This window comes from Colias eurytheme, chromosome 8 (genome assembly GCF_061535395.1).
Source record: "Colias eurytheme isolate Ceu_HAF_F1 chromosome 8, ilColEury1 Martin Lab GWU primary, whole genome shotgun sequence".
NCBI lineage: Eukaryota > Metazoa > Arthropoda > Insecta > Lepidoptera > Pieridae > Colias > Colias eurytheme.
The window spans coordinates 5,677,273-5,696,899 of NC_142987.1; the positions used below are offsets into that span (position 1 = coordinate 5,677,273).

General features: G+C 31.7%; 1 protein-coding gene across 2 annotated transcripts; it reads left to right on the forward strand.

The window, feature by feature from the left end:
• Positions 1–37: 37 nt before the first annotated feature.
• LOC149906513 (pH-sensitive chloride channel 2-like) lies at positions 38–17,556 on the forward strand. Of its 2 annotated transcripts, none has more exons than XM_090104628.1 (8): positions 38–303; positions 14,589–14,775; positions 14,860–15,172; positions 15,260–15,421; positions 15,509–15,664; positions 15,952–16,117; positions 16,323–16,524; positions 16,816–17,556. In XM_090104628.1, the coding sequence occupies exons 1-8, from the start codon at positions 239–241 to the stop codon at positions 17,068–17,070; spliced, it is 1,506 nt and encodes a 501-aa protein (XP_089960754.1). In that variant the 5' UTR covers positions 38–238; the 3' UTR covers positions 17,071–17,556. The 2 variants fall into 2 exon arrangements, with proteins under 2 accessions (XP_089960754.1, XP_089960755.1); XM_090104629.1 differs by having other exon boundaries at positions 15,260–15,415.
• The last annotated feature ends 2,071 nt before the right edge of the window (positions 17,557–19,627 follow it).

The following is a 19,627-nucleotide window of genomic DNA, read 5'->3' on the forward strand; positions in this document are numbered from 1 at the left end:
ATAAATTTTAAGGATACATATTAGTATTTTTATTTGTCTGCAAAATATCAATGAGCTCTCATTGTATGCAAAAGCTCATACGTATTTAACATCTTTGGCGTACGCGCAGCCTTCTCATTATCAGTAAAAACAGCCTCCATCCTTTTACAGTAGTGGTTAATCGATCAAGCGAAGCGCACGGTCCGCGAACCGCGCGCATTGATTTTCTTTAATAGTGTTTAAATGAATTAAAATAATCATGATAATTTATAAAGTTTTATTGTGTATATTAATTTCCAGTAGTGCATTAGGACAAAAGTCAACGTAAGTTTTCATTTTGAATTTCGAATAATGTCCTCTCATTATACTATATCTTCTTACTGCAATTTTTATATCTTCTCTATATATGTATATAAAATTCTCGTGTCTCAATGTTAGGTACCATACTCCTCAAAACGGCTGGACCGATTCTCATGAAATTTTATGTGCCTATTAGGTACATCTGAAAATCGGGCAACATCTATTTTCCATACCTTATAGCGATAAGAATAAGGCAGAGCAACGGTAGCCGGGACAGTATAAAATAATATTTTATTTGTTAAAAAAGCAGTCGGTGGATACTAATAATAGAGCCTCTCAATATAATTTTATTTTATTTGATTAATTTCGAAAATTTGCGCAGACGCATATTTCATATCTAATTCTTGCTTTGTATACTTATAACATATCTACATTTCATTTAAAAGAGAACAATGGGCAATCTCTTAAGTCTTACATATATGCAATAACGGCCTAATATTATAGTGCCCAAATAGCGTACCCACTGACAACACGTGTGATCGGATAATGGTACTGGGTTTGTAGATTTTAAAGCTTCAACTTAAAAATAACGGGAAACCGCTATTCGACTCGACTCTATCAGAAAATCGCATAAAGAATGTACTTCAATTGGACTTCAACCCTTGGAAATCCTTGCGGGAAGTACAGAATTCGAAATATGTCACTATATAGGTACCCATACAAATTTTCAAACTAACTATTAAACAATATAAATTATAACGTAAATAGGTGCGTAGGTATGTATTGGTTTACATCTTCGGATACATTACAATTGGAAAATAGATATTTGAATTGCATCATCTGAATTTTTTGGACTTTTTATCCTCCTGTTAATTATATTTTTTTTTTTTGAGATATTTTACCAATCAAAGATTGTTAACGGTTTATATTCTTATAGGGTAAAAGTGGGATAGATGCCCCACTTTTTGAAATAGCCTCATAATTTAAAAAACATGAATCTTATACGAACACTTTGTATGAATATAGCTAGGTTAATTATCTGTTTTGAATTACTATATATATTTTTAATCCTATCATTTATAGATAATGTGTAATAAATATTTTTGTAGAACACCTTTTTTGAGGATAGATGCCTACCTAGTTGGATAGTTGCCCCACCATGAAAATACTAAGGAGGATAGATGCCTGCAGAGTGGGATAGATGCCTGACATACTCTATAAACGCAAAATCTAATAAAATTAATATGATAAACCAGCAAATGTCAAGTTCACATAGTTGTTCTGTTGTCCAAGAATATACTTGCGCTCGCACTCCTTCTTTTCTTTTGTATTTTCGTGGCGTGGTTCTCCTACAATCAGTATAAGGGCAGATCATTAATAAGTAAGTAAACATAACAAAAAAAAAAGCAAATTAAACGAGTAAAATCGGTTAACATAGAGAAAACCTCTGACGCAATCAGGTAAAAATATAAACAGTACCTGTGATTATCGATACTAACATGTACATATGTATTGAGGGATAGATGCCCTTAGAGGCCCCTAAGGGCATCTATCCCTCGAAAAAAAAGGGGCAACTATCCTTTTTGATAAGGATAGCTGCCCCAGTAGTTTTTTTATTAAATAAAAACAAAAGAGCCACTATTTTCACTTAGATTTGTACTTAATGAACCAGTGTATAGACATAATAAGAAATATAGTGAAATTTATTAATACTTATAAAGTTATGCAAAGGCAAATATCAACCTTTTTAAATTTTAACGTGTTCGTGAAGTTCGCCGCCGATATTATAACACGCACTAGCGAAACACGTCTTCACCAAACAACAGCTCATGCGTACACGAGGTGCGGGGTGATAGGAGCTCCTATTTAAATCATTAATTCGTAGTCAGGACTCTGGGGAGTGAGGTTTTTTGAAAATGGGGCATCTATCCTAGTGCGGCATCTATCCCACTTTTACCCTACTCGTCCAATAATTTAAATTGCAGTAAACGAGTATATTGTATTAACTACTTTCGATCGACGCAGATTTCTATTTAGCAGGCGTATATTTTTCGTCCATACTTTGAAGACATTTAAATGCAGATTCTATCAAAATTATGCTAGCTGCCCCGGCAAACATTGTTCTACCAGGATACCCTTATAACATAAAGGTATATAATAAGAAAAAAAAAATAGATTACCACCGATTCAGTCCTACATACCGAATATACATTATACATTCTTAGAAGTTTCATAAAAATCGGTCAAGCCGTTTCTGATGAATAGACCAATGCAAAACATTTTTCCTTATAGGTAGGGTTCAGTTTTTTATAAAATAGAATCTTAAATGAGATTAAAGGTGATCGTGAAACGTAATTGTCGGACGGTTAATACTCTTTAAGTTTTTTTAATATTTGAACAATTAACTCAATGGCGTAACTAAATTCGCAATTATCATAATCAGAGCATTTTTATAACTTCGGACTGTTTAAAGGAATACGAATTTGAAAAGAGGGTATTACGTTAGTTTTATTCATATAGGTATTATTATCATATAAATTATAAATACGTATAATGATTAATGATACGATGCAGGAGTGTGTGGGATATTATACCAAGTACCTAAGTAACTTGTTACCTATCCGCCGGAACGGCTCAAATCATTTTGATAAATTTTAGTATCTATAGCTACACGTAGAATGACGAAATGGAGGCTATCTTGTAACGTGATAGCAAATAATAATGACTAGGTATAAGATACTATGCTATAAGTTTGTTCGGGCAACGGTGTGATAACGTAAACCACGCGGAAGAAAGCACAGTCGGGAATGCATATTGAAATTAATTAATTTCTAACTAGCTTACCCCACTACGCCCGGTTTGATAATATTTTTCGGTAGCTTTGTAATGATAAAATAATTTTTAAAATCCATAGATACAGTCGTTTTTGAGTTAATTAGGTACTAATTAGTTATAGGTAGGTATACAATCTTATATATATATAAAAATGAATCGCAAAATGTGTTGGTAAGCGCATAACTCGAGAACGGCTGAACCGATTTCGATAATTCTTTTTTTATTATATTCCTTGAAGTACGAGGATGGTTCTTATGTAGAGAAAACGTAAACATGTACCACGGGCGAAGCCGGGGCGGACCGCTAGTACCTAATACAACTAAAAAAATCTTTCTTGTTTATGATTTGTGCTACTTCTTGTGCTACTATCAGAATACTTGGTATGGTATTTGGAATATAGGCACTATGTAGTAGGTAGTAGGTACTAGGTAGTATGTATCTCCAAAGTGGTACCCACATAGCACTGAATTGGGGCGGACTGAGCGCAGCGAAAACAATTTATATCCAGGCAGAATAAAGGACTATTAAATCTTATATAGGTACCTATGTATATGTATTATTATTATCTTATATACCTATAGGTAGTTATGCAGGCGGCACGCATACCAAAATAAACATTTATACATATTTGGTATCCACGGTATCTGATAATCATTTCCTTTTTAGCTATTTTATTTTTAGTTTTCGGCATTTGTTTTGTTGTATATAATAACCAAATTTGGATATAAATGACGTCGTAGGTATGTATTATATGTGTTAGATACAATTTATAAGTATATGTTAATACATTAACCAAGCAATAGCTACTAAATATACATAGTACAGGACTTTATGTTCATCCGTATAGTACAGACAATATAATACTAGCCCATATAAATAATTCTGTATATAAGAAGAACTTTATTTCTATTAGTCCATGGTATTACTACCTACATATTTCAATAATGAAGGAAAGTAGTTAACTACCTATCTAATTAATATCGTAATTTTATTATGTATCTATGTTATAGTGAACACTCTAAGCAAGGTTAATTAAAATAATAAGTAGGTTCCATTTGATGCCACTTATGAATATCAATAGTATCTACATAATATATAAATTAAATTCTAATTAATAAAGTTTTATTTAATGAAGCATTATAACTAATTATTTTCTTCATACAGCAGTATGGAGGTAGGTACATACAATATATGTGGAAGTTAATATTCAAAAACGAAGTCTAATATATTCTTACATGTATTTCAGATATGTATAAGGCAATGTAATTGGTAGGTAAAGCTTATTTATTGATTAATACTACTAATATTATAAATTCGAAAGTTTATGAGGATGGATGGATGTTTGTTTCTCTTTCACGCAAATACCTACTAGGTACTGAACCGATTCCAATAAAATTTGGTGGTATGAAGGTAGCTGAAGACCCAGAATAAGACATAGAAATGCTACATTTTTTATCCCGGTAATCCCACAAGAATAGGAACTATGCGGATTTTCCTTGAAAACGCGAGCGAAGCCGTGGGCGGAAATCTAATTATCTACATTTAATAATGTAAATACCCGTGTCACTAATTGCAAAAGGATGTAAATTAAAAGAGGTTTTATTCGCCTATCTTTTTCAAATATTAACTACCTACGTAGTAAATAGAAGAAAGGATCACTAGATACAAAACCTTAATATTTTCCCGGATAAGGTATGCTACATATCCATAGATACTAATGTATAATGTCAATAAGAGTCCCACGATTTCTATCCATCAGAATACTTAGGTAATTAACAAATGGCTAATTAGTACGAACAATATATGATGACGATAAAGTTAAATAGATGCAATAAGTAGGTACTTACACAAGATAATACCACGAAACAAGTAACAGGTGCAATGTTTCAGTAAAATGTTTCTGCTACATATGTGACAAATTACATTCCCATGTAGCACTTTGTGTGCTGAAATAAATATAATTTATCGACATTCTTCATCCGAACCGCGAGGGACTGGAACATGCTTCCTGAGTATGTGTTCCCCGACGAGTACAATATGGGGGTCTTCTAGCGAAGAGTGAACGGGTACCTTCTAGGGAAGCGCGCTCCATCATAAGCCACATCTCAGCTTACCATCAGGCGAGATCGTGGTCAAGCGCTTCCCTATCACACAATAAAAAAAAAAAAATTATCTCTTGTTTTAAGAAAAATAATTTACAGAAATAACTACATAGTTACTTAAAATACATATATCTTTTTATTAACTTGACTATCATCGGACATCGTGGCTTTGATTACCTCATGAGTGCTAGCGTGGTACATTTATATCAATCACACACAGCTGTCAAAGAATTTCGAAAATAGTCCAATAGTCCAAAGTAAAGAATAAAAAAAAATCTATGAAGAGCCGGGATTTGAACCCGCGTCTTCCGCCGTACCGTGGCAATGCCTAAGCTCTCGGCCACCCGTGATCCTTTCTCAAGAATCAGAAAATCAGACAGAAATAAGAATTTGCAATTATGGTTGTAATCACAGTTATTAGCCTAATATATTATAGCGTGGGGTGATCCCTTAGACACACAAAAAATTAAAGAAATTCGATTGCCGAGGTTTATGTGTTCATGAGCGCGTTCAAACAAACAAACCAAATCCTTCAGCTTTTAAAATGCGACAAAATTTCTACTTATTGTGCGTGCTATCATCTATCGCGTATTCTATTCCTCAGTAGTAAGCAATGTAAAAAAATGATTACTGCTCGGATTAGCGAGAGGCGATCGTCGCTCTGCCTTGACCCTGAACGGGCCGTCATGTGACCGTCTTTGACAGTTGGCACTGCACCGCATACTCTCCCAATCGATAGAGGTCGGGCTATCCAACATTTATGTGCGGTATTTTCCGCATGTCTGGTACCACCAAATATTTTTTTATGATAGGTGATGTTAAACTGTTGATAACAATATTAGCGTGGTACCTACATGTGGAGCACGGTCCGAATCCTATACCTAATGATACTGTAGCATATCTTTCAAAGTTCTATTTCCTTCCTTATCACAAACAACGTAAACATAAAATAATATATTCAATTTTTTTCATTATTCTCCTGCAGAATTAGTAACAAAATTGCAATTTCGAACTGACAATTGATACAATTTATGTCAAAGCTAAGGACTTAAAACATTTATAATATACTACACTATCATTTATAATGCACGTAATGAGGGTCAATACCTTGGTCCTTATTACATCACACGGGTTGAGGTTAGATACTTAATAGCGTGTAATCGTCTGTTTACTGCACATTCGTAAGCAACTTCAACTGAAATTATTCTGATAACATTCAATTGTTAACCTAATTTAGTAGATTTCCTTTTACACCTTGATACTGGATAAGCCATGTTCGTGACCTTTGAATGGAAATCGAGTCAGCGATACAATGATTGACGTGCTTACAGAAACGAAAGTAAATTAGTGGTTATATTTTAGTATTCTTCAGAAAAAGGTGATTGTAACTGGTGCACAAAAAATGTTTGGTAAAAAGTACAGTTTCCAGTTAAAGCATGACCTTTGGCAGTTTCAGATCTGCATCTCTGATGTATCAAATTAGTTATAAGATACCTAACTTCTGTGCATATTCAACTTCATAGTTCATTTTCGGTGATATATGATGATATACGTGGTTCCACGCCAGCAAAGTCACGAACGGAAGCATATCTATCTTGTCATAAGGAAAACTCAAGAAATCTATGCCTAGCCTTACTAAAATATCTAGAAGCAAATAGAACTTTTCTATCAGTATATAGTTACCTAAATATGGTGTTTATGAAAAATTTTCCTAACTACTTGCAAAAAGTTTTATTTTTATTTTTTAGGACTATGCAACTATATCGTAAATCTGGTCTTAGTCATAATCTTGTCGGAAAATATCAAGTAAAAATGATTTAACATGTATTATGTATGTTCCTGAGACGATTTTATTATCTTTTAACTACTTTTGCCTTTACTTACGCATATCATCAATCTTTGGTTAGATGTCACAAGGTAAATTTTAGTAAGACCCAATTTAGCTATAGATTATCAGCGCACCTTGACGAACAAAAACTGATCTAAGGTCAGTGTAATGTTTCCTATCTCACTAATTATCTACAACGGTGCTAGTAAAAAAGTAAACGGCAATGCTCACCAGAGTTTCTCTTTTAAATTTTAATAATATTTGTATGTTGTTATGGTAATTAGCTATTGGTATCCGTAGGTAGGATACCTACAAACGTAGGTCGTAGATGCGTAGCTGTAGCAATAACGAACAATAACCTAACCTCACCTGATTTATAGGTGTTATAATAGGATCTTAATTTTGTTATGAATGTCGGTACATGGTCAGTACGAGATTACGAGATAATTTGTATCTATTAACGGAATTCAAAGAATGCGGGATTACTGAACCGTATCTACAGACGCTCTTGTTGGTTTTTGTTCATTAAATAAACATAATGGAATCTGGCATCTGCAGCGTGGAAATACAAAACAAGATAGGTACCTATTTAATTTACTCTAATCTTAAATTGGCTTAAATGGAACGAGTTTCCATCCAGATTATGTTCACGTAACATCACCAATCATCACAATTATAACAAAGCCAGAGAATAGCGGGTGTATCGTGGTATATACTTACTCTACTGTTTATGTAGCATTGCATTATGTAGCTATCTATCTTCTTATGTAAATATATAATATCATACGTCTTATAATATCATATCTAATTATCTCTTATCACTACTTTCGACTATAATTAATTTAATGTCGTGTAATTTCGTCAATAGAGCCCTTGTGGAGGTAGATATTATCGATCCACTTATATTCCTAATATAATAAATAATTATGGACTAATCAACAAATGCTACTACTTCCAGTTAAAATGACTAATAGTTTGTGGAATATGTCATGGAAGAACTAGTATTATTAATTATTATTTTGTATTTATACGTAGCATTTTTAACCATAAGCAATTATACAATTTTGAATGCTCATAGTTAATTCATTGTAATATAATAGATGAAATTGTACCTTAGAAAATCTTATATAATATATTATTTATTTAATTTACACTTTAATAAAGTTGTCAAAACAGGAAACCTTAGGACTACTTACTAGAAGAAGATACGAGTATAAATTATTTGGCGGCTTTATCACTTATTAGTGAACTCTTCCACGCAGCCACGGCAAAAGGTAACAAGCAAAGAAAAATTTTTAGTGAAATTTCCAAACAATTCCATTTACCTACAACGTTGGTCAATTGATTAATAAATGGTTTTGGTTCAACGATTGTTGTATGTTCCATCACTTCCATCTATTTCTACTTATCCTTTTCAATTACATCATAGTTTTGGCTCTACTCATATCAATTATTTTCATTCGAATCCATCCGGTAGAGCCGGCGCACAATAAAGAAACAGAAAGAAAAAAGCTATTTAAAAAATACTGAATAAAAAGCGGATTCGATCGAAATTACATAAATAAATTAGTTGCATTTTAAAGTGCCTATAATTTTAATCAATAATGCAAGATTTCAAATGAAATATTTCATTGGGAATTTAATATTTCTGGTAGATTAAAATTCAGTACAAATCAAAATTTATTACAGTAGGTACTAGATTTCCGCCCGCGGCTTCGCCCGCATTTTCAAAGGAAAACTCGCATAGTTCCTGTTCCCGTGGGATTTCCGGGATAAAACCTATCCTATGTGTTAATCCAAGTTACCCTCTATATGTGTGCTAAATTTCATTGTAATCGGTTCAGTAGTTTTTACGTGAAAGAGTAACAAACATCCATACAAACTTTCGCCTTTATAATAGTATTAAGATTAAGATTCATTTGAAAATGTCGTCTTAGGTAATCATTTATCCGAATGCTATTACAATCAACGATAAAACTTATTACTGCGGTACTTGATGCGAGTATAAAACAAATTTCATCCATTATTAACAATACACATATTTACACACTGAATAGAGAAAATATTTCCTCATCATAAAACCGCAGTAACATCGGTATGGTACCTACGTTGTCAAATTTAATGGGTTATCAAGCCTTATAGTCAACGTAATTAACAGATTAATTCTGCACACGAAACATTCTTATCAGTTTAAAAGCGAGATGGAATTAATCCGAGGATATCGTCTGAAACTATCTAATAGCAATTTTCAGAGCATCAGACGCCTGCGGGCCGCGGTTTGCAACCGATTCTTATTACCTTCAAAATAAATTTGTATGTTCCTTTTACTACCTCTTTATTACATAAGAATTTAGATAATAATCTAAACTAATATATTATTAAATAAGTTCATATTCATAAATAGTTCCTTTGGTATCTAATAGAGATATCAGATATCCGCATTATGGACGCGAATAGGCACTAGTACGCGAACAGGCGAAATGACCCTATGACAGTTTAATAATGTTTAGCAACGTGTTGTGTATAATTTAACAACGTAGATAGATAAGTAGTAAAGATGGACATCACTACATAGTATAAAACAAAGTCACTTTCTCTGTCCCTATGTCCCTTTGTATGCTTAAATCTCTAAAACTACGCAACGGATTTTGATCCGGTTTTTTTAATAGATAAAGTGATTAAGGAGGAAGGTTTTAGTATATAATTTATTAGGTTTTAGACAAAGCGGGCGAAGCCGCGGGCGGTAAGCTAGTAAATAATAAATAGTAGTAAGTGAGTAGCCAGTACTTAGGTAGTTTTGTTTAAATATAATTGCAATGTGATTTTATTATACACAATTCTACATGCGTAGACATATAATATTTATATTTAGTATTTGCGTAGTAAATTATTATTTCGTTAGCAAAACTGACTGTTTACTTTTTAGTTTAACATTTATTTCCTGTAGTAATAAGTAATGCAATATTTTGGCAACGATCATGAGTATTCACGTCTACTAAATTGTTAAAATAAATATTGATATTTTACTTGTAAAATAGATTAAATATATACCACATTAAATACGGTCTACCTTTGAATGGAGAATTGGATCACAGTCGACGTCAGAACTCTATGTCAAACTAAAATATAAATTTATACTAAGAAAAAGAGAGAGGCAGAAAAAACAATTTCAAAATATTAGATTAGAATTGGCTTGAGCTTTTATTAACAGTTAAAATTGAAAGGATAACAAGCGAAAAATAAATTATTTTGAGTATTATGATGATTATCACCTACAAAAACATTCATACATATTGAAATCACGTTTTCTAGCATGTTGCCAATCATAAAACGTTCCAATTTGATTAATGAAAGATTGCTCTAACAATCTGCAACCATTGCAATTGGTATTAATTGATATTCCATGTGACATTTCCGCGTATATAACATATGCAAAACCAACCGGTACAAACCATAATGAATGCATCATCATAAACCAACCAACGTTATTGTAAAGAAAACTCTTTACAATATTATTATACAAATAGCCAGGTCATTGTGATGCAGATTTTACGCGTATGTTCGCAGCTCAAGCGATTGCGACCTTTCTACGGAAGGATCACGATTCACGAGTAGTTGCCTGAATGAAATGTAAAATAACTATTTCCAAATCGAATTTCCTGCACTAATAGCCTTGTTATTAAGGTAAAACGCCCGCCGTTTTGTGAACAGAATAACAAATAGATAGCAAAAATCGATTGTCATGTGGGTGTATTATTGTGCATTGTTCTCGTCCATATGCTATAAGCTATTTATCTAATATATATTGTATCATTTTATCCACTACGATTTGTCAACAATCATAATAGAGAAAATTTAAAGATTTTTGATAAAGTACACGAAATATTTTAATTTTTAGTTATATACTAACTAAATCAGAGTTCTTAGCTACTCTACGTTACGTAGCTGTAGGATATAATTACCTACCTACTTATAAATAAATTCTAAAGTTCAGTTTGTCGATATAATAATCAGTAAGTATACCAATTCTGAAATTTTCAGAAAAATTTAATGTGTGCGTCAAATATTATACCACACAGATATTAATTTACCTATATATGTTTTTCTACTTAATTAGGATATCGAGCTCAATCACCATTACTCACCATTTAAAGATTATTTTTAATGAAATTATGAATACATACTCGTATCTACTAAATTTGCGGGGAACCGGGAAAGTGACATTGATTTATTTTTGTTGTTACAAATTATGTCTTTTCTGAACTAGCTGTGCCCCGCGGTTTCACCCCTTGGCCCTTTTGAAGGAAGATAAATTAGTCTTACTAGTTCTGTTATATACAAATTGAATTATGATTTTTTGTAGAATTTCAAATTGTTAATCTGTTTTAGGTACCTACTGTTATAATAATTGTTATTATTAAAGAGAAGACAAGGTAAATATTATGGTATAGTAAAGAGCTGTAGCTTAATTTTATTAGTCGAAATAAGTATCTAATTAATTATTACCAGTCTTGCCTATACTAGGCGCGTGAAACGCGATTTTGTAGTATGTAATATTATGCTAGTGAGATAAAATCTTTTCCTAACAAACAAATGATGACAGATTACTTAATAACCATAAATATTATAGATTATCTTCTAATAAAACGTTGCCATTTGATTTAGTAAGTACACGAGATAAAAATTATATTGTGTTTGTAAGGTACGTAGGTACTTTGTACACACATTTTTATTTCATCAAGGACAACTAATATAAACAATATGTTTAAATTTATTGATGTATTAAGTTTAAGGACGATTAAAAGGTGAGATTACGATATGAGATTTAGAATCGCAACATGCCACAACTGTAATTGCATAGAAGCTGTTTTTCTTTTCTAATTTGATTATGTTGTGATTATGTGGCTTTAATATAGGCATCTATCTGCATATTTTTTTTATATTTTACGTATAGGTATCATAAAATCCCAATAGGATAAACACAATGTGTGTTGTTCTAAAATAGAATGTTAACTAAATATAGTTTAACCTAGTAGGGGTAATTAAGATAATTAAAATAAATAAAGATTAAATGAGGCAGGAGTTACGACTCATATTTAAATAGTGATTCAGAAGTTACTTTAAACTATATAAAATATTCTCAGAATATGATAACTGATAAGTATTATACTACCTTGCTATATCGTCGGTGCTATTAAAAAATAAAAAGTTAGGTTAGCCTTTAAGCCTATAGGTACATATTTTAATTAGGCTAGGTACCTAGACTCCCGAGTATATTTAACGACTCCATTATTATATTTTTATATTTAGAAGGTGTGCGTGTAAAATTTATTACTCGCAAATAAAGATTTAACTACCTACTCTACTAATTAAATAATTGTATTATTATGGGTCTTTAATATGATAAATTACTGCAACAAAGATACTGGTTTATATTTGCATAGATGATAATTACAATTAAGAACGGTAGTGCAAGCGCCTAGTGTTAATCATAAGAAAATATTAAAGGCAACTTTTATAGCACACTTTTAATATAGGTAATCTTTTTGTCATTGAATCTTAGTCATCGTCTAATAAAAATGGTCTAGAATTTAGTTTAATTCTATTTTTTAAAGAATTAACACGAACGATAAAAAAGAAAAAATTGATGTAGGACGTAACTACTAACTACCTCCAATTATCTTGTTTTGTTCTTTTTAACTATAATTAAATTATTTTTTTTAAATAAGTATCGTTATTATGAATTGTTTAGATCTGTGATCTAAACAATTCATATTACTAAAGGTATGTTAATAAAAAACATTAAAACGCTTTTAAAATATTGCCATCTTTTAATTTCAATTTAATTATTACGTAGGAACATAGTAAACCTTAATTGTAGGATTCGTAGGTAGCATATTAGATATATTCGACTGAAAATCTAGAGATAAAAAATAGGGCTTAATATTGTCACTAGCTGCAGGTATATAATCTTACAAGTTCATACAATCTTACAACATTCAAAGAGCAAACTTTACTTAACAAAGGATGTAGAAGAAAGACTTCAAATATTCCTAAATGATAATATGATAAGCTATATATATGTATATGATATACACATGGTGAAAAGATTAGCTATTAATCTCAGAGCAAATCTAGTTAATACTTAGCGAATTGTTTGGTCGAATGTTATCAGGGGCAAATATTAGTCGTAGTGTTCATAGCTTTAAACGACCTTGTGGCATGGCTTCGTAAATGTAGGTACCATTATATTATTCACAGAAAGAGCAGTATAAATATTAAATATTGCTTAAAGAGAAAGAGTTTAACACCTAATTAGGATCACAAAGCAATTATGAGAACAAACGTGATCTAACATAATTCGTGCCGGCGCGGCGCGGCGTTACGAGAAGCGATAAAATATAATATTATCTAGCTAATAGATATATTTTCGTAGTTTTAACCATGATATATAAAGATGGATTTAAAGTGTTTAGATTACATAATTAAACATCATGAATTAATTCGGATTTTAAAACATCCGCTTTTATGAATTACTACTTATTAGTTAACTCTATAAACAGAAAAAATATAAAGTTAATTGTGTTTGTGTTTCTGGTGAATTAGAAGGGAATGCCATGCCACACATTGGATTGATGATACAGAACAATAAAAAAATACTTGTTATTTGGATGACTAATATCACATATGCGGCAAATCTTTCAGAAAGGATGTTTATAAATTTGTGTAAAAATTATATAGACTTAAGATTACTGTAGTGCTTTACAAATACATAATGAAACGTAGCGTATGCTTTTCATATAGTTGCTTAGATTAAAGTGTTTTATTTACCGATGGTATGACGTTTTTCTTACGTGTTATTATGTACGCACCTATATGTAGAGTTTTCTTTAGCATTAATTGATAAAAGTGGGACCGATATACAGGGTGTAATCGTATAGTGTCCACAGGCGATTATTCCGTAACTATTGCAGATATCAAAAAACTTTAAACTGATACCTATCAAAAGCCCTTTTTCTAGTGAGTAAAATGACAATACATAATAACTTTTTAAAAATAAAACGGGAAATATCCAAAAATTTTACATCAAACACTTTAGTATGAGATATGACTATCCCAAACATGTAATATGAAAAATGTTGTTTCTTTTTTGGGTTTTGTGCTTAAATTACTTCGCAAATTTTAATGAAAATTCATTTAGTAACTATAAATAGAGCTCGATGTGAAATACAATGGTATTCCAAAACGAGGACGTCACTTCGAACATTTGCTTTGAACACAAAATGTATGGGAGTGTTTAATGTAATTTTTATGGATATTTCCCGTTTTATTTTAAAAAGTTATTATTGTCATTTTACTCATTAGGTAATTTACTTTCGATATCAGTTTAAAGTTTTTTGATATCTGTAATAGTTACGAAATAATCGCCTGTGCACACTTAACGATTATAGGTACCCGGTATAGGTACCTATAGTTGTAATTATAATTAAGTTATAACAGCATTGTCTTATGTTTTCATTGATAATTTTTATATTTATTTTCAGGCCAGTTCCTGAATGTCCTGCTCTTGAGAAAGGCGACACATACACGCAGTCTGAATTCCTCTCGCGACTGGCTCATGAGTGTCGTTACGATAGACTGCTACTGCCAACGTATCAAACAGGCGATGTCGTATACGTGCATGCAAGCGCTTATGTTTATTTTATACAACCAGCTGAAGCCCATGATTTGGTAAGCTTTGACAATTGGAGTCTAAAAGGAGGTGAATATTAAATAAAACATACCTCTTAATTTTGATATCATAATAATTTACAGAATTTCAAATTACATTTTCTTCTACAACTACGATGGACTGATCCAAGGCTGGCTTATGCGCTGTATTCTCCTGAACGCACGAAAATTATAGGAGAGAATGACTTACGACAACGGATATGGGTACCCCATTTGTACATGTCCAACGAACAGTCGTCGAGCTTGATGGGAACAGATAGCAAGGACGTCCTTATATCGATCGCACCCGATGGCGAGGTGCTATTCAGCCGACGAATGCAGGCAGTTCTATACTGTTGGATGAATCTTCAAAAATTCCCATTTGATGACCAAAAGTGTTCCATGAATTTAGAAAGCTGTACGTATTTACATAGGCAATTTATGGTTAGAATCTTTATTAAATTTAAATAAATTTTCAGGAAACTTAAATATTTAAATTTTACAGGGAAATATAACGCATCGATATTACGACTGATGTGGGAAAAGGACAACCCAGTTCGCCTGTCCTCCGAATTGCACTTAACAGAATATTCATTACTTGACTATTGGACCAACGAATCCGTAGTCCGAGGCGACATCGTTAACATGAGACAGGGTGGAGGTAGATGTAATGTCAATTTTGTATGTTGTGCCGTTGCTTATTTTTAATATATTGTAATTAAAAAAAAATCACTAATATATTATTTATTTTCAGCGGGCAATTACAGTGCATTGAAGTTTACCTTTAAATTGGGACGAGAAGTCGGTTACTACCTCATGGATTATTTCATCCCCTCAATGATGATAGTCGCAATGTCATGGGTTACATTCTGGTTGCAGGCAGATGCTTCAGCGCCTAGAATTACATTAGGTACTCTATAAAACCATTTTTATGGATTGTGAATACAAAACTTTATGTATTACATCTGTTTAAGGAAAATAGGCATAAGATACCATTTACCAAGAAATTGTGTTTAGGAGACTTTTTATGTGAATCAGCGCTTTAGTTACCTACCAACCTGACTCACATGTTAAACTTTATGATCTAATTTGTGAACATGAACGTATTACGTAAATTACCTGGGTACTCCTGGTTTTTTCCTTATTTAGATGACTAATGTATATTGCTATTTATTCTAATGTTATTTAATCTTTTAGGTACCAGCACGATGTTATCGTTCATAACACTTGCATCATCTCAAGCAAAGACCCTTCCGAAAGTATCCTACATTAAAGCTAGTGAAATTTGGTTCCTGGGTTGCATTGGTTTCATCTTCTCAGCTCTAGTTGAATTTGCCTTCGTCAACACAATATGGCGCAGGAAGTACGTTGTTAATATTTTTTTAAATATCTTAGCAAATACGCAGTTTTTGTTCTTGTACAATTTTTAAAGTCAATTTTAATGGGTGTTTACTAACTAAAATAATCATGACAATATTGTTAATTTTTGCAATTATATATATTGGTGGTTCTATTTTATTTAAATTCAAATTTAACGTGATTTTCTAAACGTTGGATACAAATTTTAGGAAAGTAGTGAGCCTGAAGAAAGTAAATAGCAAATACATACTGAAGAGCACATTAACCCCGCGGCTGGCTCGCAAGGAGTTACAGAAGGAGCTACAGCAGTCTTCCCCACAACTCAGCAAGTCACGGTCCTGCTCTTCTTTACAACAAGAGACTAGCAGCGATCCGGCTGGACCCGGTTATAATAATTACCTTACTGTACACGTAAGTTTTATTGTTTTATAGAATAAATATTTGTGTTGATGACACGTTCACATTGATCAAATGACACTTATAAAAATATTGATGCTATTAGTTATAAGCTTCTCTTCGTAAGCTGGTTTTCCATAGTTACTCGTTGCATTTAAAAATTCGCTCATTATCGATACCCTATCTCGACATTTTTGTTATCTGTTGTACTTATCAGTGTAATTTATTGATTTCCTCCATTTCAAAGAGATCAAAATGAAATAAATACCTACAAACTAATACTGATTTAATCATTGTATTTTTCAGAGTTTCCCATCTGCCATGAACTTGCCTACCATAACCACGCAGAGTTACGACGACCTCGTCACCAGGGCGGTTGGTGGCCGACGTCACAACAACTCCGGCAGCGAGGGGTCCGACGAGCCCCCGAAACACCACACCTGGACACAAATGACCCCACAAGAAATCGCAACGTGGATCGACAAACGCTCCCGAGTCTTGTTCCCTCTACTTTTCGTATTCTTCAACGTACTTTACTGGACATTCGTGTATTGTCTGTGATTTGCATTCGTTCGCTATTTGCGAAATTGTTCCTAAGCATCTCAAGTTGTTCTGAGATTCATTGGTGCTCATTATACAATAATAGCACTATGTCATAGTGTTTATTAGCATTTATTATTCATGAATGTAATATTGTACTTCGACACTTCGTCGTCATATATAATAATATTATTGTAGTTAAGTAATTTATAAGTACATAAAGGGAAAATTAATATATTGTGCAATTTAAAAATATGATTTACTCGTCTCGAATAGACACACCAGATAAATGAAAATAAATAGAATAAATTCCCAAAAATCCTTTATCAGCGAAAAGATCACGCCGAAAGAACAATAGCAAATATTTATTGATATGAATTGAATATAAAATATAAATATTACTTTAAATAATTACTTACTGTAATGACTTTTCATTAGTTCATAAAAATAGTATCTATATCATCTAAATTCTACATAAATTGTTTTCCGCGAGATTGAATTCTAACGGAACTTACAATTTTACGGTGACGTTATACTTATATGCGTAAGTCTGTCGCACACCTATTGCACGCCTCATAAGCGAAGCGTTGAGGTGGGTACTACTGTCACTTCGCGCAAAACATCTGATTTTTCAAACTTAAAATGTCTTTATGTATCATACATTGCACTTGTAAGATAATACATACACACACATATTAAGAAAAAACACTATTTTTAACGTTCATGATATTTTTGATGTCATTTTTGTTATTTAAACTAGTTAAAAAACAGTTTAAAAAAGTTCTGTCTTGGACGTCCGTGTGTCTGTATGTGCGGATCCTTTTTCTTGTTAACACGATAGCGACCGAAATACTTTACTAATCGAGTCTTTTTTTTTCTCTTACGCTTGAGTATGCTCAGGAATAGAACCCTTTCATTTTTCAGGGTCTGATTCGATGTGGTTTAATTGTTATTAAATAAACAAAAATAATAATTAATAAATATTTATTAAAAAAAAATTATGAGGCGTGCACTTTTGGATTTTCCAAATTATTTAGAATTCTTATAGTTTTATTCTAAGGGTTTTATTGAAAATAATGTAATCTAGTTGGCCCCTGTAAACGACCTTATTTTTTATCTATGGGTGCTTATTTATGCAGTAAATATATTGTACTTAATCTATTCATCTGCATTCTGCATCTCAACACTTCTCGGTGCTCCGTACAGGCTTGACCGCTTTGCCGATTTTATAAACTTTTTCTACAAATAAAATATTTTATTTGCAGACTTTAATGTAAGAAGTATGTTATGTCTGAGAATAGATCGTGAACAATTTGGATAAAATGTATCCTGGCTGAACCATGTTCGCCAGGACAACTGCCACACGCACGCCATTCATGGCTAATGTGTTGATTCGACCTATAATGTAATTTGTTATCTTTGTACACACATTATGCAAATAAAGAGATTTATTTATTTATTTATTATTTAACTAGTGATATAAGAAGAATGGTATTTTCATATAATGATAAAAGCCCTCTCAGCTACACCGTCTATTGCTATTTGCTAGGATAAACATCTTTCATCTTATAAGAGTGAAGATGAGGTATTTTACTTTTTGAAGATTAGTAATATATTTGGATACCGCTGTGAGATTAGATTTTGGCAACGTCAAACGATTTTCATTTATACAAAGTTGGATAAGGCAGCTATATTTATAGTTAGTTTTTAACGTAATCTATATCGTAATAATATATATAATTATATATTATGTGATATTTGTAATGTTTATACCCATTTGACGCCAAAGCCCTTATACATTTTGTACAGATTTCGAATATCTCATAAGTATGTAGTATAATTTTAAATTTGTGAACAATTTATACATTTTAAATATATTATCGTAGTTGTGTAATAAATAAATATTTATTGTAGTGTTTTTTTTTTTACTAAGGATTGATAATTGTATGGTATTATTGTAGCCATTTTTTAGATAATAATAAGTAGCTGTAGAGCTTAGATAGTATCTATGGATTATAATGAATATTTTTTTACCTACTGGGTGAAGAAAATATGATCTTAATTTTTAACCGTAATTAACGAGAATGTCTTGTCATTTAGATATCTAATAAAAATAAGAAAAATGTATGTGTTTTCATTACAGTTTTTATTAACACAATCACCCTAATTTACTGATGATAAAACAAGCAAAGACCATTTGCATTTTTATAAAGACGTAAACATCTTAAACACCATAAAGATAAAAATGCGTACAAAACATGCATAATTAGCAGAATTAAGGTTTTCGTAGACGTGATATCTTTCACAACTAATCGATAAACTTTTATATACATATATGTATATGTTATAAATAAGGCATTTGAGCTATATAAATTCCAACATTTTTAGTTTTTACTAAGATAATTATTAATTCATAATATACAGATATTTTCTACTTAGGAATAAGAGAGTTTTGTTAGATAACTATGGGCTTATCTTATGCAAAAAATATTTGGTCTAAGTTAGCAATTTATTATTTCTCAATCAATAAGCGTACTTAATGAATATTAAAAAAAACATTGTTATTTAGACTACTTTG

Excerpts from the sequence above, each read along its gene's own strand:
- LOC149906513 (XM_090104628.1), top strand. The coding sequence starts at position 239 with ATGATAATTTATAAAGTTTTATTGTGTATATTAATTTCCAGTAGTGCA. Across the intron at positions 304-14,588 it reads GCATTAGGACAAAAGTCAAC|GCCAGTTCCTGAATGTCCTG; the intron begins GTAAGTTTTCAT and ends ATTTATTTTCAG. Across the intron at positions 16,118-16,322 it reads AACACAATATGGCGCAGGAA|GAAAGTAGTGAGCCTGAAGA; the intron begins GTACGTTGTTAA and ends TACAAATTTTAG.